The following is a 21,360-nucleotide window of genomic DNA, read 5'->3' on the forward strand; positions in this document are numbered from 1 at the left end:
AGGTGCCTTCCATGCGACAGGAGTTACTGGTGACTTTGGCAGTTAAGTCAGAAGGAAATTAAACCTGAAATTATTCTTCTTCTGGCTGCCCAACCTCAGAGCTGACAGCTTTAACCTCAATCAGAACAGGAGCGTGAAAAAGGCTGGGTAGCTATGGCATCAGGCCCCAAAAACGCACACGTACTTCCCAGAGTTGATTCCCTTCACGTGGTCTGTGTAAATGTAGATATCAGGTATAAACTTGTTGAGGATGCTCCTCGCAGAATCCACAATCCGGTTCGCCATCTGAGGTGATACACGTACGGAGTACCTACAACCTGGAGTTAAGGTCATCATTCTACTTGGACTTCAGAACACAGAAAAATCAATTATAAAGCTAGCAAATATTTGTGAACCTGCAATAACATCGGACTGCATTTGATTTTCTAACGGTAGTTCATTACTTAACTGTATAGTACCATCATCAGTTTTTATATTATTATTTTTATTTATACATAATTTTTATACTATATTCGTGGTGAGAAAGCCAAACATAAGTTGGAAAGTAAAACCTCCCAACCCTGATCTAGACTTCCTACCCGCACCCCCACCCTTACAGATGATCAACTCAATTCTGGAACAAATGAAGGCAACCGCCTCTTGGTAGGGTGTGAGCCAAGCTCCCTTTGAAGTATTCCCTGATCATTCCCACAGCTGCCACCACCGAGTCTTTCTCTTAGAACCTCAGACCAGAACAGATTCCGCACTGGGGATGCACAACCCACCTCCTCCAGAAAAAAAATATAGAAAGAGCATGGTAGCTGCTGTATACAAAGGTGTAAACAGGTTTTTTCTTTGTTAACTTGCAGAGCCTATTTTCAATTATTTAAGTATCACTCACTCCATTTGTGGATGGTTCAGACTCCTCACAACAGCTACTTTATGGTCACAATACTGGTAACCAGACTTTTATAACAGGGCACCACCAGAAAGGAAAGGAGGAAGATGTTAGCAACTCAAATAAAAAGGCTGGTGCTTGAGGAAGTAGAAACAGAGACTGGCTCTCCCCAGCCCCATGAGTCAAATAAAAACTAAGTATGTACTGAGTACTTTCAATGTGCAATGCATGGCCATAAGCTAGCTGCACATGCGGGACGAGGGGCTGAAGGAATGGAGAAGTAATAACACATGATCTTCCCACTCCCCTTACAGAGACCTCATGTGGCAAGTCCAACAGGGAAAACCAGGTGTGTGGTGGTCTGCCCATTTCAGCTCAGCTCTTCAAAAACTACTACCAACAACACACTAAATTTTCATTTGAGCTGCAAAACATAATGCTCTGAGTCTGTATGAAAAATTGACTAGCATCAAGCTTCCCTTTCTGACCCATCCTGCACATTCCACTCAAAGATAATCTTCCTCAAGCTAGTCAGAGTCTGCCAGTAACTCTGGACCTGGACCCTCCCATTTCTTGCTGTCAGATCCTCTGCCTTGCTCAGTGTTTCTCCCCAACCCAGTAACAGCACACTGTCCACCCATCCCACTTCTCCAGATTCTTCATCCTGAACTGCCTTCCTTCATTCTCCAAGTCCAGAGTTCCCTCTCTTCTGAAACCCCCCGGGCAGCACCCAACTGTGGTCTGCACTTAGACTTACCACACGCCTCCCTTCATGTACGCACATGTTCTTCCTCGTCAACAAGACTGCACACTCTATGCGGAAAGGGGCTCTGCTGCTGCATCCCTCACAACTCTCTAATACACTACTTTTGTACTCAGAAATATGTGATAAATATTTGACTTGACTCAAAGAGCAAACCTGAAATGAGGAAAGAGCAAAGAGGGATTTTTCAATACACACACAGAACCCAGTTACATCACCACCTCTGCTGTCCAGAATGTACTTTTGACCACAGGCAGCTAAGACAAACAGTCCCAGGTCTCACAGCCTTTGGACCAGGTAGGTGCTGCCCTTCCGAGGCCTGAGGCTGCTCACTCTCCCTAGGAGAGCACAGATGTCACTACCCTGACACATAATCCCACAGTGTCCGTGGTTCCTAAAGTTATTTTAGGTACATTATCAACTTATTTTACGTTCAAGGTAACCCTTTGTCAAAGGCTAAGGATCCCCAGTTCCAGGGCTTACACTGAGGACAAGTGGGTCACAGAACTAAGGTTCAAAATCAAACAGATCCACTTCCCAAAGACAACCTCTTCCCCTACCCCTCCAGAGCTATGGAAACCAGGAAGGAGATGGTGCCCATTCAGGGTCAGTGAAGAGGGAAAGGAGTTTTAAACTGGCTATATCCCAGAGTCACTATGGGGCTACCTGGCTTGGCCTGGAGGCCCTACCAAGGGACAACCAAAGAGTTCTACAATCAGACTGTACTGAAGTCCCGGCTCCAGCAAACCGCATCACACCGGGTCTGATGTGCTACTCTCTGTGCATCCATTCCCTCCTCAGTAAGAAAAGGATAATCATAACACTCTCCCTGCAGGGTTTGGAGACTCACATGAAATAATGCATGCAAAGCAGTCAGTGGTGCCTGGTACATGGTCAGAGCCCAATAAATGTCAGCTACTGCTTTTCTTACTGTTAGTCCAAGATTCAAATCCCAAAGCAGAGGTTCTTATCCTTTCAGGAATCAGAGACCCCTCTGAGAACCTGATGAAAGCTATGACAGTCTCTCAAGAAATACACGAGCACACATCATTACAGGTAATTTGAGGGTTATCAACGTCCTGAAGCTCATTCATGAAGGCCATACTAAGAATTCATATCCAAGAGACAAGTCCATACCAATAGTCCATACGGCTTGCAGGTCAGAGAAACCCAAGGTGTGTGCGTGCTTGTGTGCAAGCATGTGGGCGTTTGGGGCAGAAGGAAGAGGGAGAGATTGGTTCTCTAAGTACCTTCCCTATAGTCAGAAAAAGGAAACCAGACTGTCCCACAAATTCCACCCCACGCCCTTCTTCTGCCTCTACCCTCATATACTCACTTAACTCTTATGTACCAGATCATGAGCTGGCAGGACAACACTAGAAAACTGAAATGGACTGTTCTCTTCTGTCTCTCCCCGTCGGGCAAGGGGAGAATGAGAATGGGTGGCATTAAATAAATGGTAACTGCACCATCCAGTGACAGCTGCTGGCAGGAACAAACACCAGCCCCCTCCCAGGCCCTGGCAAGTTGATCGGAAGGGGAAAAGATGCACTTCCGTGCATCTTAATGCTCTTTTAGGTGCTGACCTGGGCTTCCAAAAGCTGCATTTTCTTTGTTGTCCTCTCAACTCTGACTTTCCATAGTCTCCCTTTCTGGGAGCACTTACTTTGCTTCTGCTGTCAAGTCTTAGTGGCCTCCCAGGGTTCCGTCCTCCCCTCTTCCTGTTCCACAGGGCAGCTGACTCTAAAGTGTTTATTTCTAGTCCTCACCCAGCCCCCAAGTTACAGATCTACATTTCTAATTTCCTTTCTAGGTTTGTCTCCCTGTAACCATCTTAAAAGACCCTCAAACCCAACATGAATTAAAACTAAACTTATCTTTACTTCCCCACTCTCTGCCACGTATTACCCCACACATTTGTGACTACTATAAGAACAAACCTCTCTACCCATGTGCCTAAGTGAGAAACATCAAAATTGTCCTCACAATTCCCTGTTCCTCTATTATAGACACAGATAATCACTGTGTCCTATTCATTCCACTTCTAGGATCCTATAAACTAGCAGGCCTCACCTGTCCTCCAGCCACTACCTTTACTGTCCCTTCTTTAGAGCAACATAATTCCCTGTCATCTTTGCCTGTAAGTGGTCATTACCAGCTGATTTTTAGAAAACTTGTGCCTTCCAAAAGGTGTACAATGAGCCAAAAGTTCTTTCAGTACCACCAGGGTTGTCCTCATAATATACAAATTCATTCTATAGAAGAAAACTGCTAACTTTGGAATGAAGAATAACGCTTCAACTTTCACTGGTCCTGGCCATCTTCATGTCCCTTCTTCTACTGCCAAACACCACAGCTGACCTGCACTTGGGCCACACCACACCACTCGCCACTCCCCAGAGCCACTGTACATTTGTCACCTCTACACAGTCCCACTTTTCTGCCTGAAGTGCTTTTCCTTCCTTGCTCCACTTTATAAGTCTCTATTCTTCAAGGCTCAGTCCAAATGTCCTATCTTTTCTATAGGAAAAAGCAGAGGTGAAAAGTCGGGGCTGCAGAGTCAGACAGATGGGGTTCAAACCCTAGCTCTGCCATTATGAACAGTATGACTTGGAAGCAAATTCCTTAAGCTTTTTAAGCACCAGTTTCTTATCTACAAAATAGGATATAAGTAAATTCAGTAACTTTGAGGCTTAAAAATAAAGCATATAAAATATAAATACATTAAAGTTCCCAATCAAAAGACAAAGAGTAGCTGAATGGATAAAACAACAAGATCCTACTGCATTCCGTTTATAAAAGACTCACTTTAGATTTAAGAATACGTATAGACTAAAAGTAAAGGGAGAGAAAAAGATATTCCACACAAATGGTAACCAAAGAGAAGAGACAAAATACATCAAACAAAACAGACTTTAATTCAAAAATGACCTTAAAGTCACAAGAGACAAAGAGATCATTATATAGTGATAAAAGGATCAATTCAACAGGAAGATATACGGATGATAAATACGTGCATACTCAACATCTGAGCACCTAAAACATATAAAGCAAGCACTGCCAGATCTGAAGGGAGAAATTGCAATACAATAGTAGTTGGAGACCTCAATACCCCACTTTAATAATGGATCTAAGAACACCCAGAATGAAAATCATTAAGTAAACAACAGACCAACAGACATACACAGAATGGACCTAAAAGACATACAGAAAATTCCACCTGGTAGTAGTAGAACATACATTCTTCTCAAATACACACAGAATATTTTCTAAGGTCACATGCTAGGTCATAAAACAATCTTAACAAACTTAAGATTGAAATCACTCCAAGTATCTTTTCCAACCACAATGGAATAAAACTAGATATCAATAGCAGAAAGAAAACAGGAAAGTCCACAAATACATGGAAATGAGAGAGTTCTGGCCAAAATGGAGGCATAGGTAGAAACCCTTCACTTTCTCACACAACCAAAAGGAGGCTAACAACCAATCTAAAAACAATAAACAGCCAGAAGTCCCAGAAAATCAAACTGCATGGAACTCTGACAACCAAGAAATTAAAGAAACAGTCAACCAGACTAGTGCGAGGGAGACGGGCGGACGGAGAGAATCTGGAGCAAGGGGGTGTACTGCACAGGCAGGGCTAGCTGAATGGGAAACTGAGACTCAGAACTGACTGGACTATCGCAGTGGTTGCCACAGTGGGAAAAACTCCCAGTCTCACATGAGAGTTCATTGGAAAGTGGGGCTAGAGCCCAGCAAGCCAGCTTCATGATTCCCTTTCTGACTCCTCCCCCATAGACAGCACCACAATGCAGCAAAGACGGTTGCCTGCCCCCTTACAACTTAACAGGTGCGCAGAGACAAAGAAATATAGCCCAAATGAAAGAACAGAGCAAAACTCCAGAGAAACAGCAATGAGGAGCTAAGCAATGAGCTGATGTGGAATTCAAAACATTGGTAATCAAGATGCTCACAGAACTGATTGAGCTTGGTTGAAAAATGAAAGGAAAAATGAAAGAAAAAATTAAGACTACCCAAAGTGAAATAAAGCAAAATATTCAGGGAACCAACAGTGACAGGAAGGAAATCAGGACTCAGATCAACAATTTGGAACAAAAGGAAGAAATAAACATCCAACTGGAACAGAATGAAGAAAACAAGAATTCAAAAAAATGAAGAGACACTTAGGAACCTCTGGACAACTTTAAATGTTCCAATATCTAAATTATAGGGGTGTGAGGAGGAGAACAACAACAGCAAGAAATTGAAAACTTATTTGAACAAATAATGAAGGAAAACTTCCCCAATCTAGCAAAGGAAACAGACTTCTAGGAAGTCCAGGAAGCTCAGAGAGTCCCAAAGAAGTTGGACCCAAGGAGGAACACACCAAGACACATCATTAAGTCACTCAAGATTGAAGACAAGAAGAGAATCTTAAAAGCAACAAGAGGAAAGGAAAAAGTTACCTACAAAGGAGTGCCCATAAGACTATCAGCTGATTTCTCAAGAGAAACCTGACAGGCAAGAAGGGGCTGGAAAGAGGTATTAAAGGCAAGGACCTACATCCAAGATTACTCTATCCAGCAAAGCTTTCATTTAGAATGGAAGGACAGATAAAGTGCTTCTCAGATAAGGTCAAGTTAAAGGAATTCATCATCACCAAGCCCTTATTATATGAAATGTTAAAGGGACTTATCTAAGAAATTGAAGAAGTACAGAAACTATGAACAGTAAAATGACATCAAACTCAAAACTATCAACAACTAAACCTAAAAAACAAATAAATAAACAAACAACCCAAAAACAAATACTAAGCAAACCACTAGAACAGGAACAGATTCATAGAAATGGAGATCACATGGAAGGTTTTCAGAGGGGAGAGGGAAGGGAGAATGGGGGGGAAGGTACAGGGAATAAGAAGCATAATTGGTAAGCATAAAATAGATGAGGAGAGGTTAAGAATGGTACAGGAAAAAGAGAAGTCAAAGAACCTATATGTATAACCCATGAACATGAACTAAGGGGGGGGGAATGCTGGAGGGTTGGGGGTTACAGGGCAGAGGGGAATAAAGAGGGGAAATTGGGGAAACTGTAATAGCATAATCAATAAAATATACTTAAAATATATATGGAAATGAAACAACACACTACTGAACAAACACTGTGTCAAAGAAGAAATCAAAAGGGAAATTAGAAAATATCTAAAGGCAAATGAAAATAAAAACACAACATACCAGAACTTATGGGATGCAGCAAATTCAGTACTAAGGGAAGTTCAGAGCGATAAACATCTACATGCTTTCTACAAAAAGATCTCAGAAGACCTAACTTTACACCCCCAAGGAAATAGAAAAAGAACTAAACTCAAAATTGCAGAAGGAAAGAAATAATAAAGATTAAATCAGAAATAAATGAAATAGAAAACAGAAGACTCTAAAAACTGACATAACTACGAGTTGGTCTCATAAAAAGATAAAAATCAACCAATCCTTAGCTAGACTGAGAAAGAAGACACAAGTAAGTAAAACTCAGAAAGCAGAGACATTACAACTGATGCCACAGAGATGAAAACAGATCATAAGAGATTATTACAAATAATTTTACACCAACAAATTAAACAACCTAGAGAAATGAGTAAGTTCCTAGAAACATAAAACCTATTACCAAGTTTATTGAGAATAGAAAGCTTGCACAGACCAAATAACATGTGCCAGACTGAAACAGTAATCAAAAACCTCCCAACAACAAAAAATTGCACAGGACCAGATGGCTTCATTGGCAAATTCCACCAAATAGCTAATCTTAAACCTCCAAAAGCTGAGGAGGAAGCACTTCCTAACTCATTTTATGAGGCCAATATGAGCCTAACACCAAAGCCAGACAAAATTAGTTCAAGAACAAAATCTACAGACCAATACCCCTGATGAATACGGATGTGACAATCCTCAACAAAATACTAGCAAACCAAATTCAATAGCAGAATAAAAGGATCATATACCATGACCAGGCGGGATTTATCTCTGGGACACAAGGTTGGTTCAACATGTACAACCACTGTTATACACTACATAACAGAATGAAGGATAAAAATCACCACGATCATCTCGATACAGAAAAGGCATTTGACAAAATTCGACATTCTTTCATGATAAAAATTCTCAGCGAATTAGGTATAGAAGGAACTTACATCAATACAGTAAAGATCATGCATGAAAAGCACACAGCTAACACCACATTTAGTGGTGAAAAACCTAAAGCTTTTCCTCTAAGAACTGAAACAAGGCAAAAGATGCCTACCCTCACTACTTCTATTCAACAAAGCAATTAGGAAAGAAAAAGAAATTAAGAGGCATCAAAATTGAAAAGAAGAAGTAAAACTGTCTGTTTGCAAATGACATAATTTTATACACAGAAAACCCTAAAGGCTCCACACACACAAAAAACTACTAGAATAAATTCAATAAAGTTGCAGGATACAAAGTCAACACACTAAAACCAATTGTACATTGGTTTATTTCTATACACTGAGACCATAATGCCTATGGTTAGTGACACTGTACTGTGTGCTGCAGTACTTAAAAATTTGCTAAGAGGATAGATCTCAAGCATTATCAAAAATAAATTAATTTAAAAAACTTTAAAGAAGATGAGAGGAAATTTTTGGAAGCGATGAATATATTTTTGGCATTATTCTTCACCAACTCTTATTTCCAAAGTTTCATCAAGTTGTATCATTAAACATGAAGTTTTCTGGATGTCACTCATGTTGTACTTCAGTAAAGTAGTTTTTTAAAACTAAATATATAAAATAATTATCCTTTAAGTACAGAGTAAGCACTTAATGAACAGTAGATATTATTTCAGCCCTCCTACATCCTCCAGACAAAATTAACCACTCTCTACTCTTAGCTCCCCCAGCCCACTGCACACGTGTCTATATCATCTTACACATTATATCAGAACTATGTGCTTACGTATTTGTTTCCTTCATCAGATGATGAGCTCTTCTGAAGGCGGGGCTGCAACTGCATGGGTGGCCCCCAAACCAAAGCCCTCAGGAGAGAATCATATATATGGGAGCCATTTAAGTGTTAACCAGGAAAGAAAATGGTAAAGATTAAGATAGATAGACAGATAGATAGATAGATAGATAGATAGATAGATGATAAGAGGAAGGGTGGGAGGGAGGGAAGGAAGAAAGAAAATAAATGAATCAATCAATCTGGTCAAGGTAAGGCAGATAATAAAGCATCATATCATAGCCAACCATTACAATTTCACTCCTAAAACTTTTCCATGATTGTTATCTAAAATGCAAATAACCCTGGGAAGAGGTAAAGCTGTTATGAGTCACTCTTATCTTCATAAGGTAAGAAAAAAATAAGAAATCTGAACCAAATGCAAAAAGGATACGCCATTCCTCTGATACGTTTGATTTTTCCTGGATCTGTGAGCTGAATGGGCCTCAGGAACTTCCTTACAGGACATGAGAAAAACACTTCACCTCCTCCTCCAGGAGGCATTCCCCGTCGCACAATCTGCACACATGGTGAGAAAGAAGAGGCAAGGATACAACAGAAAGTAGTTGACCCAGACACCCAACCCAGTACAGTTTACACCAAGGGGCTCTTCCTTAGAAGGGAAACAGCTCTTTCACATTTAACTTGGCAATCCTTTCAAGGTCAGCAGCACCTGATGTTAGCTCTAAGAGGGCACACGATGAGCAAGGACACCCTACAGTGTCTCAGAAATAGCACAGAGCCAGCATGCCCCAAAGTCAAGTGGGTCTTCATCCTTAAAATGAGGGACTGGCCTAGTTCATGCGTTAATCCCATTTCTTAACCGTTTTCTCCTATGCAATTAATTGATCTATCAGAACTCTAAATTACAGTCATGCACCTTACATCTTAATTATTACGTCTTAAACAGTATATAATTCTCCGAACAGTAGTACTACCCCACTGCACTGACAACAGTAATTCAGGAAGGTATCGTGGAAGCAGAGCTGGGTCACGCAGGACTTCTTTACACTGGCAGGGGCACTTACTGGTAGGCTGAAAGGCCTGTGGGTCCTCACTGTGTGCCAGCTACTAAGTATTTCAGTGTGTAACTGCAACATTGCCCCTGAGCAAGACAGTCATCCTGTCCTTAAAAGCCTGGCACTGACCTGGCCTCCTTATGAACTCAAAGTCCTTTCAGGCTTATCTGTTTCCAAAATAGGGAAGTTCAACCCACACTGAATATTTGTGCTGGCAAGTAATTTCCCTCCACAATCAGCTTATCCAGCATGTCCCAAAATTCCTCGGCTCCCTTCACATCAGCACTCACAGACCCACCACTCACTTTCACACTATAATGAATAACTATTCCTGAATCATTTAAACCACCCAGAGTGAGCAATAAATTAACACTGTAATCGAGTCCAGCCCCTTCTTTCAACATCACAAACATTTTGCTTTGGCTGCAAGTGCCATAGTGCTGAGAGGGATAAACAACTGCATCACGTCTGGAATCTAGGTCATTAGAAGTCTCTCCGTGCCTGATAGAGGCCCTTCTGTAATTTTTGTTGGTTTCATTGCCTTTAATGAAGCAGACCCTTTAACAGCTTCCATGACTTTGTTTTTGCTCTTCAAGACCATAGCTATCTATGGTGGAATGGAACGTGCCTGATGGCAAGCAACAACCATTACTGGTTTTCCACCTGTGTAGTCCTTAACCACTTTTTAATTTGTTTCCAAGTCAACCACTCAACATGGCCTCTTACTGGCAATATTAACAGTAGATTTTTGTTTGCTTAGGGGCCATAATGAGAAAAAAAACCCACAAGACTGAATCAAGCACAAAAGAAAATGAGACGTGGTAAATATATATGAGGCGGCTACCACTGTAACACAGCATGTTTATAGCCAAGTTTTTTCCCCAAGTAGAAAGAATACACTCTAAAATATGATAAATAGCATACTCTAGGCACATAAACCAGTAACACATTTATTACCAGTATCAAGCAATACATATTATACATCATCACATATGTTATGCTTTCATATGACTGGCAGTGCAGTAGGTTTGTCTACACCAACCTCACCATAAATATGTGAGTAGTGTGTTGCATTATGATGTTACAACAGCTATGTTACCAAGTGATAGGTATTTTTTCGTGCCATTACCTTATGGGGCCACCATTGTATATGTGGTCTGTCTTTGGCCGAAATGTCATTATGCAACACATGACTGTGTTGCAAATGACTGTATTAAAAAAAAAGTCATTTGCCCTGTAAAAAGTAGAAATGCTAAACAGCTTATGACATCCAGTATTATCATACCAACCTGATATAATTCCTTCCAAGTGCAAATAAATAGATGCTTATATTCCTTCTACTAGGTTTGGAAAATACTGAAAATTCTCAGGGGCATCCAAGTGGGAAGGCTCTGGACATATATGTAGATGATCCAGATTAGAGAGGCATTATGGCTAGAATCCTGGCTCCACTGCTTATCAGCTGCGTGACACAAATGGTGTTGTTATGAAGAGTAAAGAATAAATATATGCAGAATGTCTCCAACAGTGCCTTCCACAAAGGTAGTGCAATATAACTGTCAGCTACTATTGTCATTACTAAAAGCCCCTTTTGGCTCAAAGTCTGTAATATTTAGTTCATGTCCTGTGGGTCTTCTCATAAATGGTGACTTCAAATGTCTGTTTCTCTTTCTCTCTACCTCTCCCTCACCTTCTCCCTCTCTCTCTCTCACACACACACACACAGTCATGCAGCTCTTTCAATGAACTGGTAAGGAAATGGTTTACACAGATATACGCGTATACAGGTAACAATTCATACATTCTTACCTTTAGCTCAAGTGATTCACCATCAATTCCAAACTGTTTCAGAAGAGGGAGGGCCGTTGCCCTAAGAACATCAACCTATAGAATTGTTTCAGAATTAAAAAAAAAGTTTCATTAAACTTTCAGCAAATGGGAAAGAGCTCATGAAGCAGGCTGAGGCATAGCAACCAGGCAGCTAATGTGTGCCCTGGTCCAGAGAAAGGACGCTGGCTTACAACTGAGGGCATGGAATGACTGTGCTCCCGAGTAAAACGGAGATTTTATAAGCCACCAGCTCCTCCAAGTCCCTTTCCTCACGTACAGCATGGAGACTTACACCTACCTTACAAAGACATCACCGTGAGCATCAAACAAAAAGCTTAAGAAACTGTCGGGCTCAAACAGAAAACAAACTGGGATCTCTGCTCATTCTTTTAGGTAAAAACACTTTGGAAAAAATATCAGATTTTTGAATTAATCTTTCCCCAGCATGATTGTTTAATCTTTAAAGCTTATGGCAGTCCAAAGGCAAAGGGAAAAAAATCTGTGACAGCTACTTAAGAGCCTTGCTGATGCCCACCACACAGGCAGTTAAAAGGTAGGTGGTGGCTGTACAAGAAAGTGAAGGCAATGGGGAATGAATGGCCACTTCAAACTACTTGAAGCAGGACTCACAACTGCAAAATTAACGGCAAGACGACACCAAGTATTACTGCTATCTCCTCCCTATTCCAAACTCACAGGAGGCCTGGGGTCCTTTCTTGTTCATTTGTGAAATCCTCAGAGTATAAGGATGACATTCAAATCATGCTGACCTAACACATCAGTGAATGAATGCTGCCTCAACTGCAACATGGGAAAGAAAATTACTCCCTTACTTGCTCCCAAAGTGCAAAGGGCCGCTCCTCAGCACTGCAGCTGACTCTAGCAGGAGGCCGTGGGGGCAGGCAGGGAGAGCACAGGGTGCAGGGGGAAGCGCCAGCCCTGGCTCCGCCTCTGCCTCTACTGAGCAGCGTGACCTCAGACAAGATCCCAACTGTCTGAATTTCCTTGTCTCTAAGGGAAGGGTCTCAGACTGTCTGGCTCCAAGCTGCTCCCACCCAACATGCCAGGATTGAACAGAATGATACTCCAATAAGGTTTTACAGCAGAGAATAGGCCCCAACTACATATTCTGCTATCGGAAAATGAACCTGAGGTAGAAATGACCTATGAAGCCTAGGAACATACTGACAATGGATCAGGAGACGTAGCAGCAGTTACTAGGAAAATTCATTGAAAATTAGCTAATTTCAATCTACATATTAAAGTTAAACATACGCAAATACTAAACATATGCACATATGCACTTGGGATTGCCAGAACCAAGAAGTCAGTCTAGGCTAGTATTAGAGCAGCTGGGGAGATGGCCAAGCTAGATTCTGGAAAAACCAGGGGATACAGGATGTGGGTTACTCTTATCTACCTGATTGCCTGGAACTAGGCAGCTACCAGCTCCCCTGGGGACAAGAAAGGCAAGAAACAGAACAGTCCTTCTGGCTCATCCTATCTATACCTGGAGTCATATAGGATAAAGTCAAGATTTACTCTGAGGGTCAGCCAGAAGCCTGCGTATCACTTCCGGCATGGTCCCATCTCCTAAATCACCCTTCACCTGAGCTGAAGGGCAGGCAACTCAGTGTGGTGGGGTGAGGGCTGGAAAAGCGCATGCGGGCGTGAGTCCCACTCTGCCTCTTACCAGCTGTGAGGCTGCACACTTCCCTCTCTCCCCAGGGCCCTGGCTTCCTGCTGTGCAAAACAAGGGGCTGGACTACATGTGTTCCAGTCTCCGCCGACTCTGCACACTAGTTTTAGCTGAGTGGGGGTGGGCTGCAAGTTCTAGTTAAGGGAAACTGAACGGTCACTCTGTGTTAGGGAGTAAAAGCGAAAGTCTGACCCCAGGACAAAGGTGTCAGTCATCCTGACAAGTTCAGTCAATCAACCAACAGGCAGAAATGTCATCAGATCCATGCAATAGAAGGGAAGAAACCGCTCTCCGTTATCTTGTCTCAAACAGGGACAAGAACACCCACCTCATGGTTTGTACAAGAATTGAAAAAATATGGATACATTTTATCTACTAGGACAGGGCCCAGCACACAGCAGACTTTATTCCCCTTCCAGGGCAGGAATAAAAAAGAATGAAATCTTCATTAACCACCTGACCAGGGTGTTGGCACCCATAAACATTTACAGGGGGCTCTGGTGCCAAACCACTGAGATTCAAAGGAAACATCTTGGAACTTTGCTTCTCAAAATTTCTCCTCATTGTCTATCCTTTTGTCTATGAGGAAGGGGGGAAAATGTCCCTACCTTTAAAGATTGTGGCACTCCAAAGCCAAAGAAAACCAAAAACATCACTCAACGGCTATGTTATAACCTTGCTGATGCCCACCACACAGGCAGTTAAAGGGGAGGTGACTCAGCACACCACTTCTGCTTTCCGTGCCCATCCCCTCTGGATTTCTGCCAGAGTCACCCTCATTAAATCCCCTACCCTCCTCAATTCTTCCTTCTCAATTACAGCATCTCCTCAGCCCACAACAGGCGTAAGTCTCTCCTTATCTAAGAAAGTATTTCCAACCTCAGCTCTTCAGGAATCACTATCTAACCTTCTGGATCACCTAACTTGCCATGGTTCTCTTTCCTGCTCATTCCCCAGCCTATGACTATCCTTACACTCCAATGACACTGCTCTCTCAAAGGTCAGTAAAACGCCTCATGGCTGCATCTCCCTGCCAACCCCTAAATCACCTCCTGCAGACACTGACTCCCTGGGTCCTCCCTGGCTTCTTCAAACATTTCTTTCTCCACAGTCACTGTCTATGGCTCCTCTTCCCCTCCTTATACCTTAAACATTCATTTCCTCTTCTTCTGTTCTCAGTCCCTGGGATTATCATGGAGCAAAAACTCTAATGCTCAACACAGGCCAGAAAGTGAATTTAAATGAATGATGAGATCAGCCAAGACCTCCAGCTAACTGAAGCTCATGCCTCTTCCAAAAAGGGCAGCTGCTACCCAGCTCCAATTGGTGGCTGTCGGGGAAGAACTGCTGTCCAGTGCTGCTCCATCAACCCACTATAATGCAAAGTCTGGGTTGCAAACATGAACATTCAATTCAGATATCCACACCACCACACTGTGCAGGCCAGAGGAAAAACACCGGCAGGGTCGGTTCAGCCAGAAAGCCGACAGTGTTCAACCTCAGCACTGGTCAATCTCATTTTCCTCAGGACTTAACTTCCTGGGTAAGATGCTGACAACCTATCTCTGAGGCTCTAGACTGTAATTTCCAGCTGCCAACTGGACAACCACCTGTGGATACCCTCCCAACCTACTAGGAACAGGACCAAAACCAAACACATCGCCCATCATCCAACCAGTTTCTCTCTTCCCTGTGTCAAACTTTCTGATCTCTAGCCTTCAAGTCAACCAGGACAGTCCCTCCTATTCCATCTCCAATTAGCTGTCAAACTATGATGTTTCCCCTCCACAGTCCTTCGTATCTGTCTCTTCCTTTCTACTTCCATCTCCATTATGTTCAAACTACCTGGCAGCCCACTTCAATTCATCCTTCTCTCAGCCTCCAGAGTTCTCTTCCTCCCAAAACCAGACTGATTCTGTGGCTTCCCTTCCTTTAGAAAACCCTCCTCAATCCTCAGTGCTTTGCTGGTACCTCTATTAGAGCCCAGAGGTACTCAGCCTTATAATCTCCCCAGATGTGTTCACACTGCCCACCCCATGAGACAGAGTTCCCTAAAGGAGGAACTCATCACATTCATTCTGGTGCAGAGTAAATGTGGACAGTAACTGATGGGGAAACCTCATATTAAAAAGAAAGCTCAAAATGAAGGGACCACAAGCTGAAGAAGTTACCTTTTACCCAAGATTAGGTATATTTATTTTATTCTGGGTTGGAGCCAAGTACTACCCAAGGTCATTTTAATCTTGCAGCTAGCTAAAGCAGAGAGCCCTGTAACATGTGAAAATGGATTTCTTTCATAATACTCTGCATAAAAGAGTTAAGTACAGATACTACTTCTGGGGAATTCATCAACTAATCTTTGTTAGTATATAAACCTTTTTTAAATATTGCCAGTGTTAACAGCCTTTAAGATCACCAGCGATTACAAAAAGAGCACAAACTGGGACACACGGTGCCAAGGTCTGCCGTGTGCTTCGGGCCCATCCCACTGCTCAGGGCACCTGCCCCCGTCCACGCGTGCGAAGGCCTCCTCCCACGCACACTTTTAACTCAGGGCCCACTTCCCAGGGTCTTCCAGAAAAATGCAGGAAAAAGGCAATCCTTTGAAATTAGTTTAAAATTCTAAACAGTTTATTCAACGTTTCTTTACAGTTAAGAATTTCAGATCATACAATGTACTCAGATTCTAGGAAAAGAGTTTATGTACCTGAATTCCCAAGAATTGGGAAATAAGTCTTTTACTGCCTAATAACACATTAACTAGGCTTATACGCTTATAAGTGCATTGGTGAATACCAGCACTCTCCACTTTGCAGCTTAATGAACCACCTAACTGGTCTTCCCCGGTTAGAAAAGTTACACACTTCACATTCTGCTTTAGAAGCCACCCCTTCCATTGTTTGTTTGTCTGTTTTCAGATTTTTTGTAAATTTAAAAAATTTTTCAATTATAGTTTACATTCAACTATAGGTGTTTTTTATATTAGTTTCAGGTGTATGGCATAGCAGTTAGACAATCATATACCTTACAAAGTGTTCCCCCTGATATTTCCAGTACCCACCTGGCATCATACACAGTTATTATGATATTACTGCCCCTTCATCAGTCTCAGTTCCCTGTCGGTAGAGGTAAAGGTAAGTGTTCTCAGTCAGGGCTTCATATCATGGCCCTAGGCATTAAGATCCCTACTCTGACAGCAGAGCGTCCAAAGGTAAGGACCCCTCACTCCATGAGAGGTCTAAGGCAGGTCTGGACAGGACTATTCTAACCTCTTTCTCTCTCACACACACACACGCACACACACACACCCTACACTGGCACTAAGACAGTTGTGGTGGCCACAATGAAAATGCCACCTGAATATTAACTATCCTCCCCATACATGCAGAAAATTAGCCTGTTTAGTAAGATTGCCGATGCCCACAAACTATCAAAGTTCCTTAGTAAGATTGCTGGTGCCCACAAACTATCAAAGTGTCCCTATGCCTTTATTCTAAATCTGCAAGTTCTTCTCAGATGAAAAACACCCTCAAGTTTATGACCGAAGCCCAAATAAATCAAGATTATGCTGCAACAATACCAAGAAGATAATATTTTCTGTCTAAAATTTTGGGCTACTTTCCAGTCTCTGCTGTCACATGACCTTCCAAAACTTCCCCTCTCACACACTCCAGCCGGCAGAGCCTATTTCTTGTCAACCACGACGAGTCTGCAAGCATCTGTTCTGAAGGTTCTTACGCACCACAATGAAAGGCACCTTGATGAAGGGTAACAATCGTCACTCAATTTGATTGATTATGAATCTTCATCCATCTGCATCCTGGAATGATCAATCTCTAAATCTCAAGGTAAGTAACAACAACAAAAATACACTCAACAATAAACCTGTGCTTTATTAGGAACTTGTTTCTCAGAAGTTGCGTTGTAGCAAGAGACAAAACAAAAATCACACCATGGTTTGGCCTCTCTACTCACCGAAGGGTCAACCTGGTCATTGGTCACTCCTCGCAGAACTATTCTTAACGGGTTCTTCATAAATGGAGCCAGGCAAAGAAGACTCTCCAGGTAATAGCCAATGCTGCGAAGGACGCTACAGTCATGTTCCACGGATCCACCATACAGGAGGCCAGGCTGGTAATACAAGGTTGTTCCTTACACAAGAGGAGAGAGCCACATTCAGCACACACAAAAATCAGTTTCACGAAAGAAACAAAGAGGCCCGCACTGGGCAGCTCAGTGCAGTGTTGGAGTGTTGTCCCAATGAGCCCAGGTTTCGGGTTCAATCCCGTCAGGGCACACACAGGAGTCAACCAATGAGCGCATAAATGAGTGGAACAACAAACTGGGATCTCCCCCTCCACGCACACATTCCTCTCTTTCTCTAAAAATCAATAAATTAAAAAAATTAAAAATTAAAACAAAAAGCAACAAAGGTAGTGAGTCCCAAGGAGAAAGTCTGGCACGGGTATCCAGGAGACTTCAAATGCCATTCCTACGAGCCTACGCTTCAATCCAAAAGCTGACTCATTACTGTCAAGTCCCTGTAATAGTAATAAACTGTGAGTTTAACTTAACAGTAATAAATTAAGCCCTTCCCTAAACCATCTGAACTGCCGAAGTGAAGTCACGGTAGGGCACAGAGAAAAAACCCGAATATGCATCTTAGTCTCCCAACAGCACATTCCCAGACTGCGCTGGAGAAGGGCATTTACAATGATGCCCTGAAGCCATCACACCGGCAATCAGCTTCTTCTAGGCCCAGGAAATAAGGTTTCCCACATTCTGCACTCACCAAAGAAGACACACAGTAAAAGCAGGTACTTTACGGTAATTCCATTAATAGCAGCTATTTTAACAGTAACAAATGAAAATACCTAAATTTACTTAATAGTTTTATTAGAAACTCTTTATTATCTTAATTCACTTCTCCATATATTCCTATCATCCAAAAAGTTTCTTACCAGATTAAGATATTAGAGGAAAACCAAAGTAACATACTTAAGAGTATCCTGGGTGTACAAATGAGTAAACAAACTCCTTTTGCTGCTCCAATGTTTTACAATGCCTTCTGGCACAATTTATCAATAGACAAATTTAGCAACAGAGGAATAAAATATGTTCATTCACTCAAAAGGAAAGCAGCTTTCAGGAGTTTCACCAAATAAATTTAGGTTTTATTATACTGTATTAAAAATCAAAATCCCAACAATCACAATCAGAATCAATCAAAATCAGAATCATATCCTCCTACACTTCTCAAAGGGAAAGGTTTTATAGATTCTACATTAGTTATTATAAACACTATGAATGAGTCACAAAATCAATCCTTGAGGTCAAAAGTCAAAACAGAACAAAAGCTATACAACCACTAAACGCCACAAATATGTTTATGCCTGCAAATCAACCAAATGAAACACTGACCAGATCATCAGAATGAAATATTCTACTCTGGGGTGGTGTTGGGACGGGGGAGATAGGCAGAAGCAGGATGGTGTAAATGTCTTCTTCCCAACCTAAGCTGCAGATGTGACTAGACAAGAACAGAATTACCTGCCCTCTGAATCACCAATATAATGTGCTAAAAAACATCTCTAGCAATTTCAAAGTAAACAAGCCAAGGAAGTCTAATGGAATCAGCTTGCAAAGGGCATCTGAAGCCTCGTGCCTAAAAGCTGTTCTCTGAATGCAGCTACAGATGAACAACTTCAGTGTGGTGTCAGGCCACTTATGAAGCCAAGCTTGTCTTCTTTCCAAAAAGAGACAACATAGGGGAAAGTCCAGAGTTTCTTTTGTTGCACATATGCAAAAACGTACACAGTCATGGAGCTTGTCAAAAGATGTTTGTGTGGTCTCCTCCCTATACAATGTAGATAAAAGAATTTCTAATAGCAAACAAAAAACTAGAAACAACCTGAATGTTTATCAGTAGGGAGCCATTAAATAAATTACTATGCATTCATACAACAGAATACTATATTAGGCCTATGGAAATAGTTGAGATTAACCTGCGACATTTGTGCTAGTGAAGAAAAAAAAGAAGCTGGCTGCAGAGCATGCAGCGAGCACAGCCCTGTCGATGGTCTAAGAAGTACCCATACAAGCAAATGTGCCCACGGCTGTACCTGGGGAGGGAGCGCAACAGGAAACAGGCGAAGGGACTTTCATAATTTTTGCATACACTTATTGAACCTTATTTTTAAAGACAAAATAAAAAAATAAAATTCAGCACATACAATTACCTCATAGAGTCTGCTGTAAGGTTTTGTTGTAACAAGGTAAGTAAATGCACTCTGACAAGTTGCACATTAATGTTAGGTATAAAATATTTTTACTGTTAAAGAAAGGGGGCATGCTTGTTTGTTGATCTGAAATTTTCATTCTTCTTACTTCCTTAAATCAAGTGTGTGCTCCTTAAAATGGCAGAGTTCATGTGTATCTCCAAACAACTGAATCACAAACAGGAAACTGGACTTTTCCCATCTGAATACAGTATTTATACTACCAAAAGGAGCAAGAAGCACAAGAATGTTTAAGTAGTGCATGTGTAGATGCTTTCGGGAATGGGAAGAAAAGGAGCTTACCTGTTTGGTTTATTTCAATTCGAGAACCATTTGTTATTTTGTCCAACAGCCTAATGAAGCTGGCTTCAAAATCTGCAGGAGAAAGAAAAAACAGATTGGCCTCATGTTAGGTCACCATGGCCAGACAGCACGGCCCATTCAGGCCCTGCCATGGAGGGCGGGTAACTTCCTGCATCGTGGCTGGGGTTTTTTTTTCTCAGGATCTGGGTGGGTTCCCTGGTTGAGGAACCTGAAGCAGTTGAAAAGCACTAACATATATGCTTAGTAGAACTATTATAAACAGTTCAGCTTTCATATTCCACAAAAACCAGAAACTCTACCAGCAATCTAATGGAATAATTTTAGCAACATTATCAACCATAAGACCTGTTCTGACCTCGAGGAGCACATGCCTAATAAGGGAGAACTAGTAAAAAGTAGGGAAGAGTTTTAAAGTCAAATTCTTACTTGTTACAGAATACCTGAGAGGGCAGGTTAATTTGAGGGCTACCCTTCAGTCCGAGACAGTATGAGGTCACTGTCTCTTCTGTTCAACAGCGTCCCTTCTCCCTGCCTCCACCATCTTATTGATTGCTCTAGAGCTATCTAACCAGTTCAGTTTTTAATTTCATTATAAAAGTGCTTGATGTATAGTACTATTGCCAAATATTTTTTTAAATTCAAGGACTATTTTTTTTAATGCATGAGAAAAGACTGGAAGGAAAAACATCAAATGTTAATAAATGAGTTTCTCTTCAGGACAGGACTTTAAACAAATTTAATTTTCTTGTTTAAATTTTAACATTCAAATTTGCTTCAATTCACTTTAAGAACAGACAGTTATCTAAAATATAAAAGCTGGTCACACTGACCAGTGTGGCTCAGTTGGTCGGGTGCAGTCCTAAGAACCAAAAGGCCACTCACTGGTCAATTCTCAGTCAGGGCATACGTCTCAATGCTGGCCTTGCAAGGGGAAACTGATTGATGTTTCTTCTCTCCATTTTTCCCCTCCCTCCCCCTCTCTAAAAATAAATAAATTTTTAAAAATCTTTAAAATATAAAAACTGGTCATTCTTTAAAAAAAGGGTGGTAGAAGAGCAGGAACTGATTTTCAAAGTAAAATATGGGAGGAGGCAGAGTGAAGATTCAAAAGAATACAAGGTCCATCCAGAAGGTATCCAGGCATGTACTATGAAAAATAGAGACATTTACTGAAGAATATACAAGATACAAGAAACATTGTACATGGGACAATGACGCCTCAGTCTCCTTCAAAGTAGGCACTTTGGGACCTCACCCAGTTCTCTCAATCACCATCAGTTGCCCTGTTGTCTTTTCCTGAATCCAATCAAAGGTCTGAAATCTCTTCCCTTTCAAAGGTGATTTTGGTTTTGGGAAAGCAGAAGTCTTCGTTGATTGCAGCCTGTACATGTTCAACATTCTTAGGTGTTCTGCTTGTTGCAGGCCTTCCAGAACGTGGACCACTTTGAAAGATTCTCAATCACCTTTAAAGCATTTGTGTCACTTTTATTTGCACTGCACTCACTGCATCATCCCCAAAAGCCTTCTGAGTCATCCCAATAGTTTCCA

The 21,360-nt window shown here is 41.6% G+C and overlaps 1 protein-coding gene across 5 annotated transcripts in view; it reads right to left on the reverse strand.

Moving 5' to 3' along the window:
• The window catches only part of RCL1 (RNA terminal phosphate cyclase like 1), a 57,612-nt gene that overhangs the window by 18,864 nt on the left and 17,388 nt on the right, over positions 1-21,360 (reverse strand). For 3 of the 5 annotated variants that reach the window (XM_045840705.1, XM_045840707.1, XM_045840706.1), the window contains exons 2-6: positions 19,792-19,863; positions 17,186-17,361; positions 11,491-11,565; positions 9,057-9,181; positions 185-310 (exon numbers count right to left, since the gene is read on the reverse strand). In XM_045840705.1, coding sequence (XP_045696661.1) covers positions 185-310; positions 9,057-9,181; positions 11,491-11,565; positions 17,186-17,361; positions 19,792-19,863 — 574 coding nt within the window. Of the gene's footprint in view, positions 1-184; positions 347-880; positions 946-1,634; positions 1,774-9,056; positions 9,182-11,490; positions 11,566-17,185; positions 17,362-19,791; positions 19,864-21,360 lie in introns of those variants that run through there. The other 2 variants (XM_045840708.1, XM_045840709.1) reach the window with 2 other exon arrangements.

Source organism: Phyllostomus hastatus, unplaced genomic scaffold (genome assembly GCF_019186645.2).
Source record: "Phyllostomus hastatus isolate PE091 unplaced genomic scaffold, TTU_PhHast_1.1 phas_contig_34, whole genome shotgun sequence".
Taxonomy (NCBI): domain Eukaryota; kingdom Metazoa; phylum Chordata; class Mammalia; order Chiroptera; family Phyllostomidae; genus Phyllostomus; species Phyllostomus hastatus.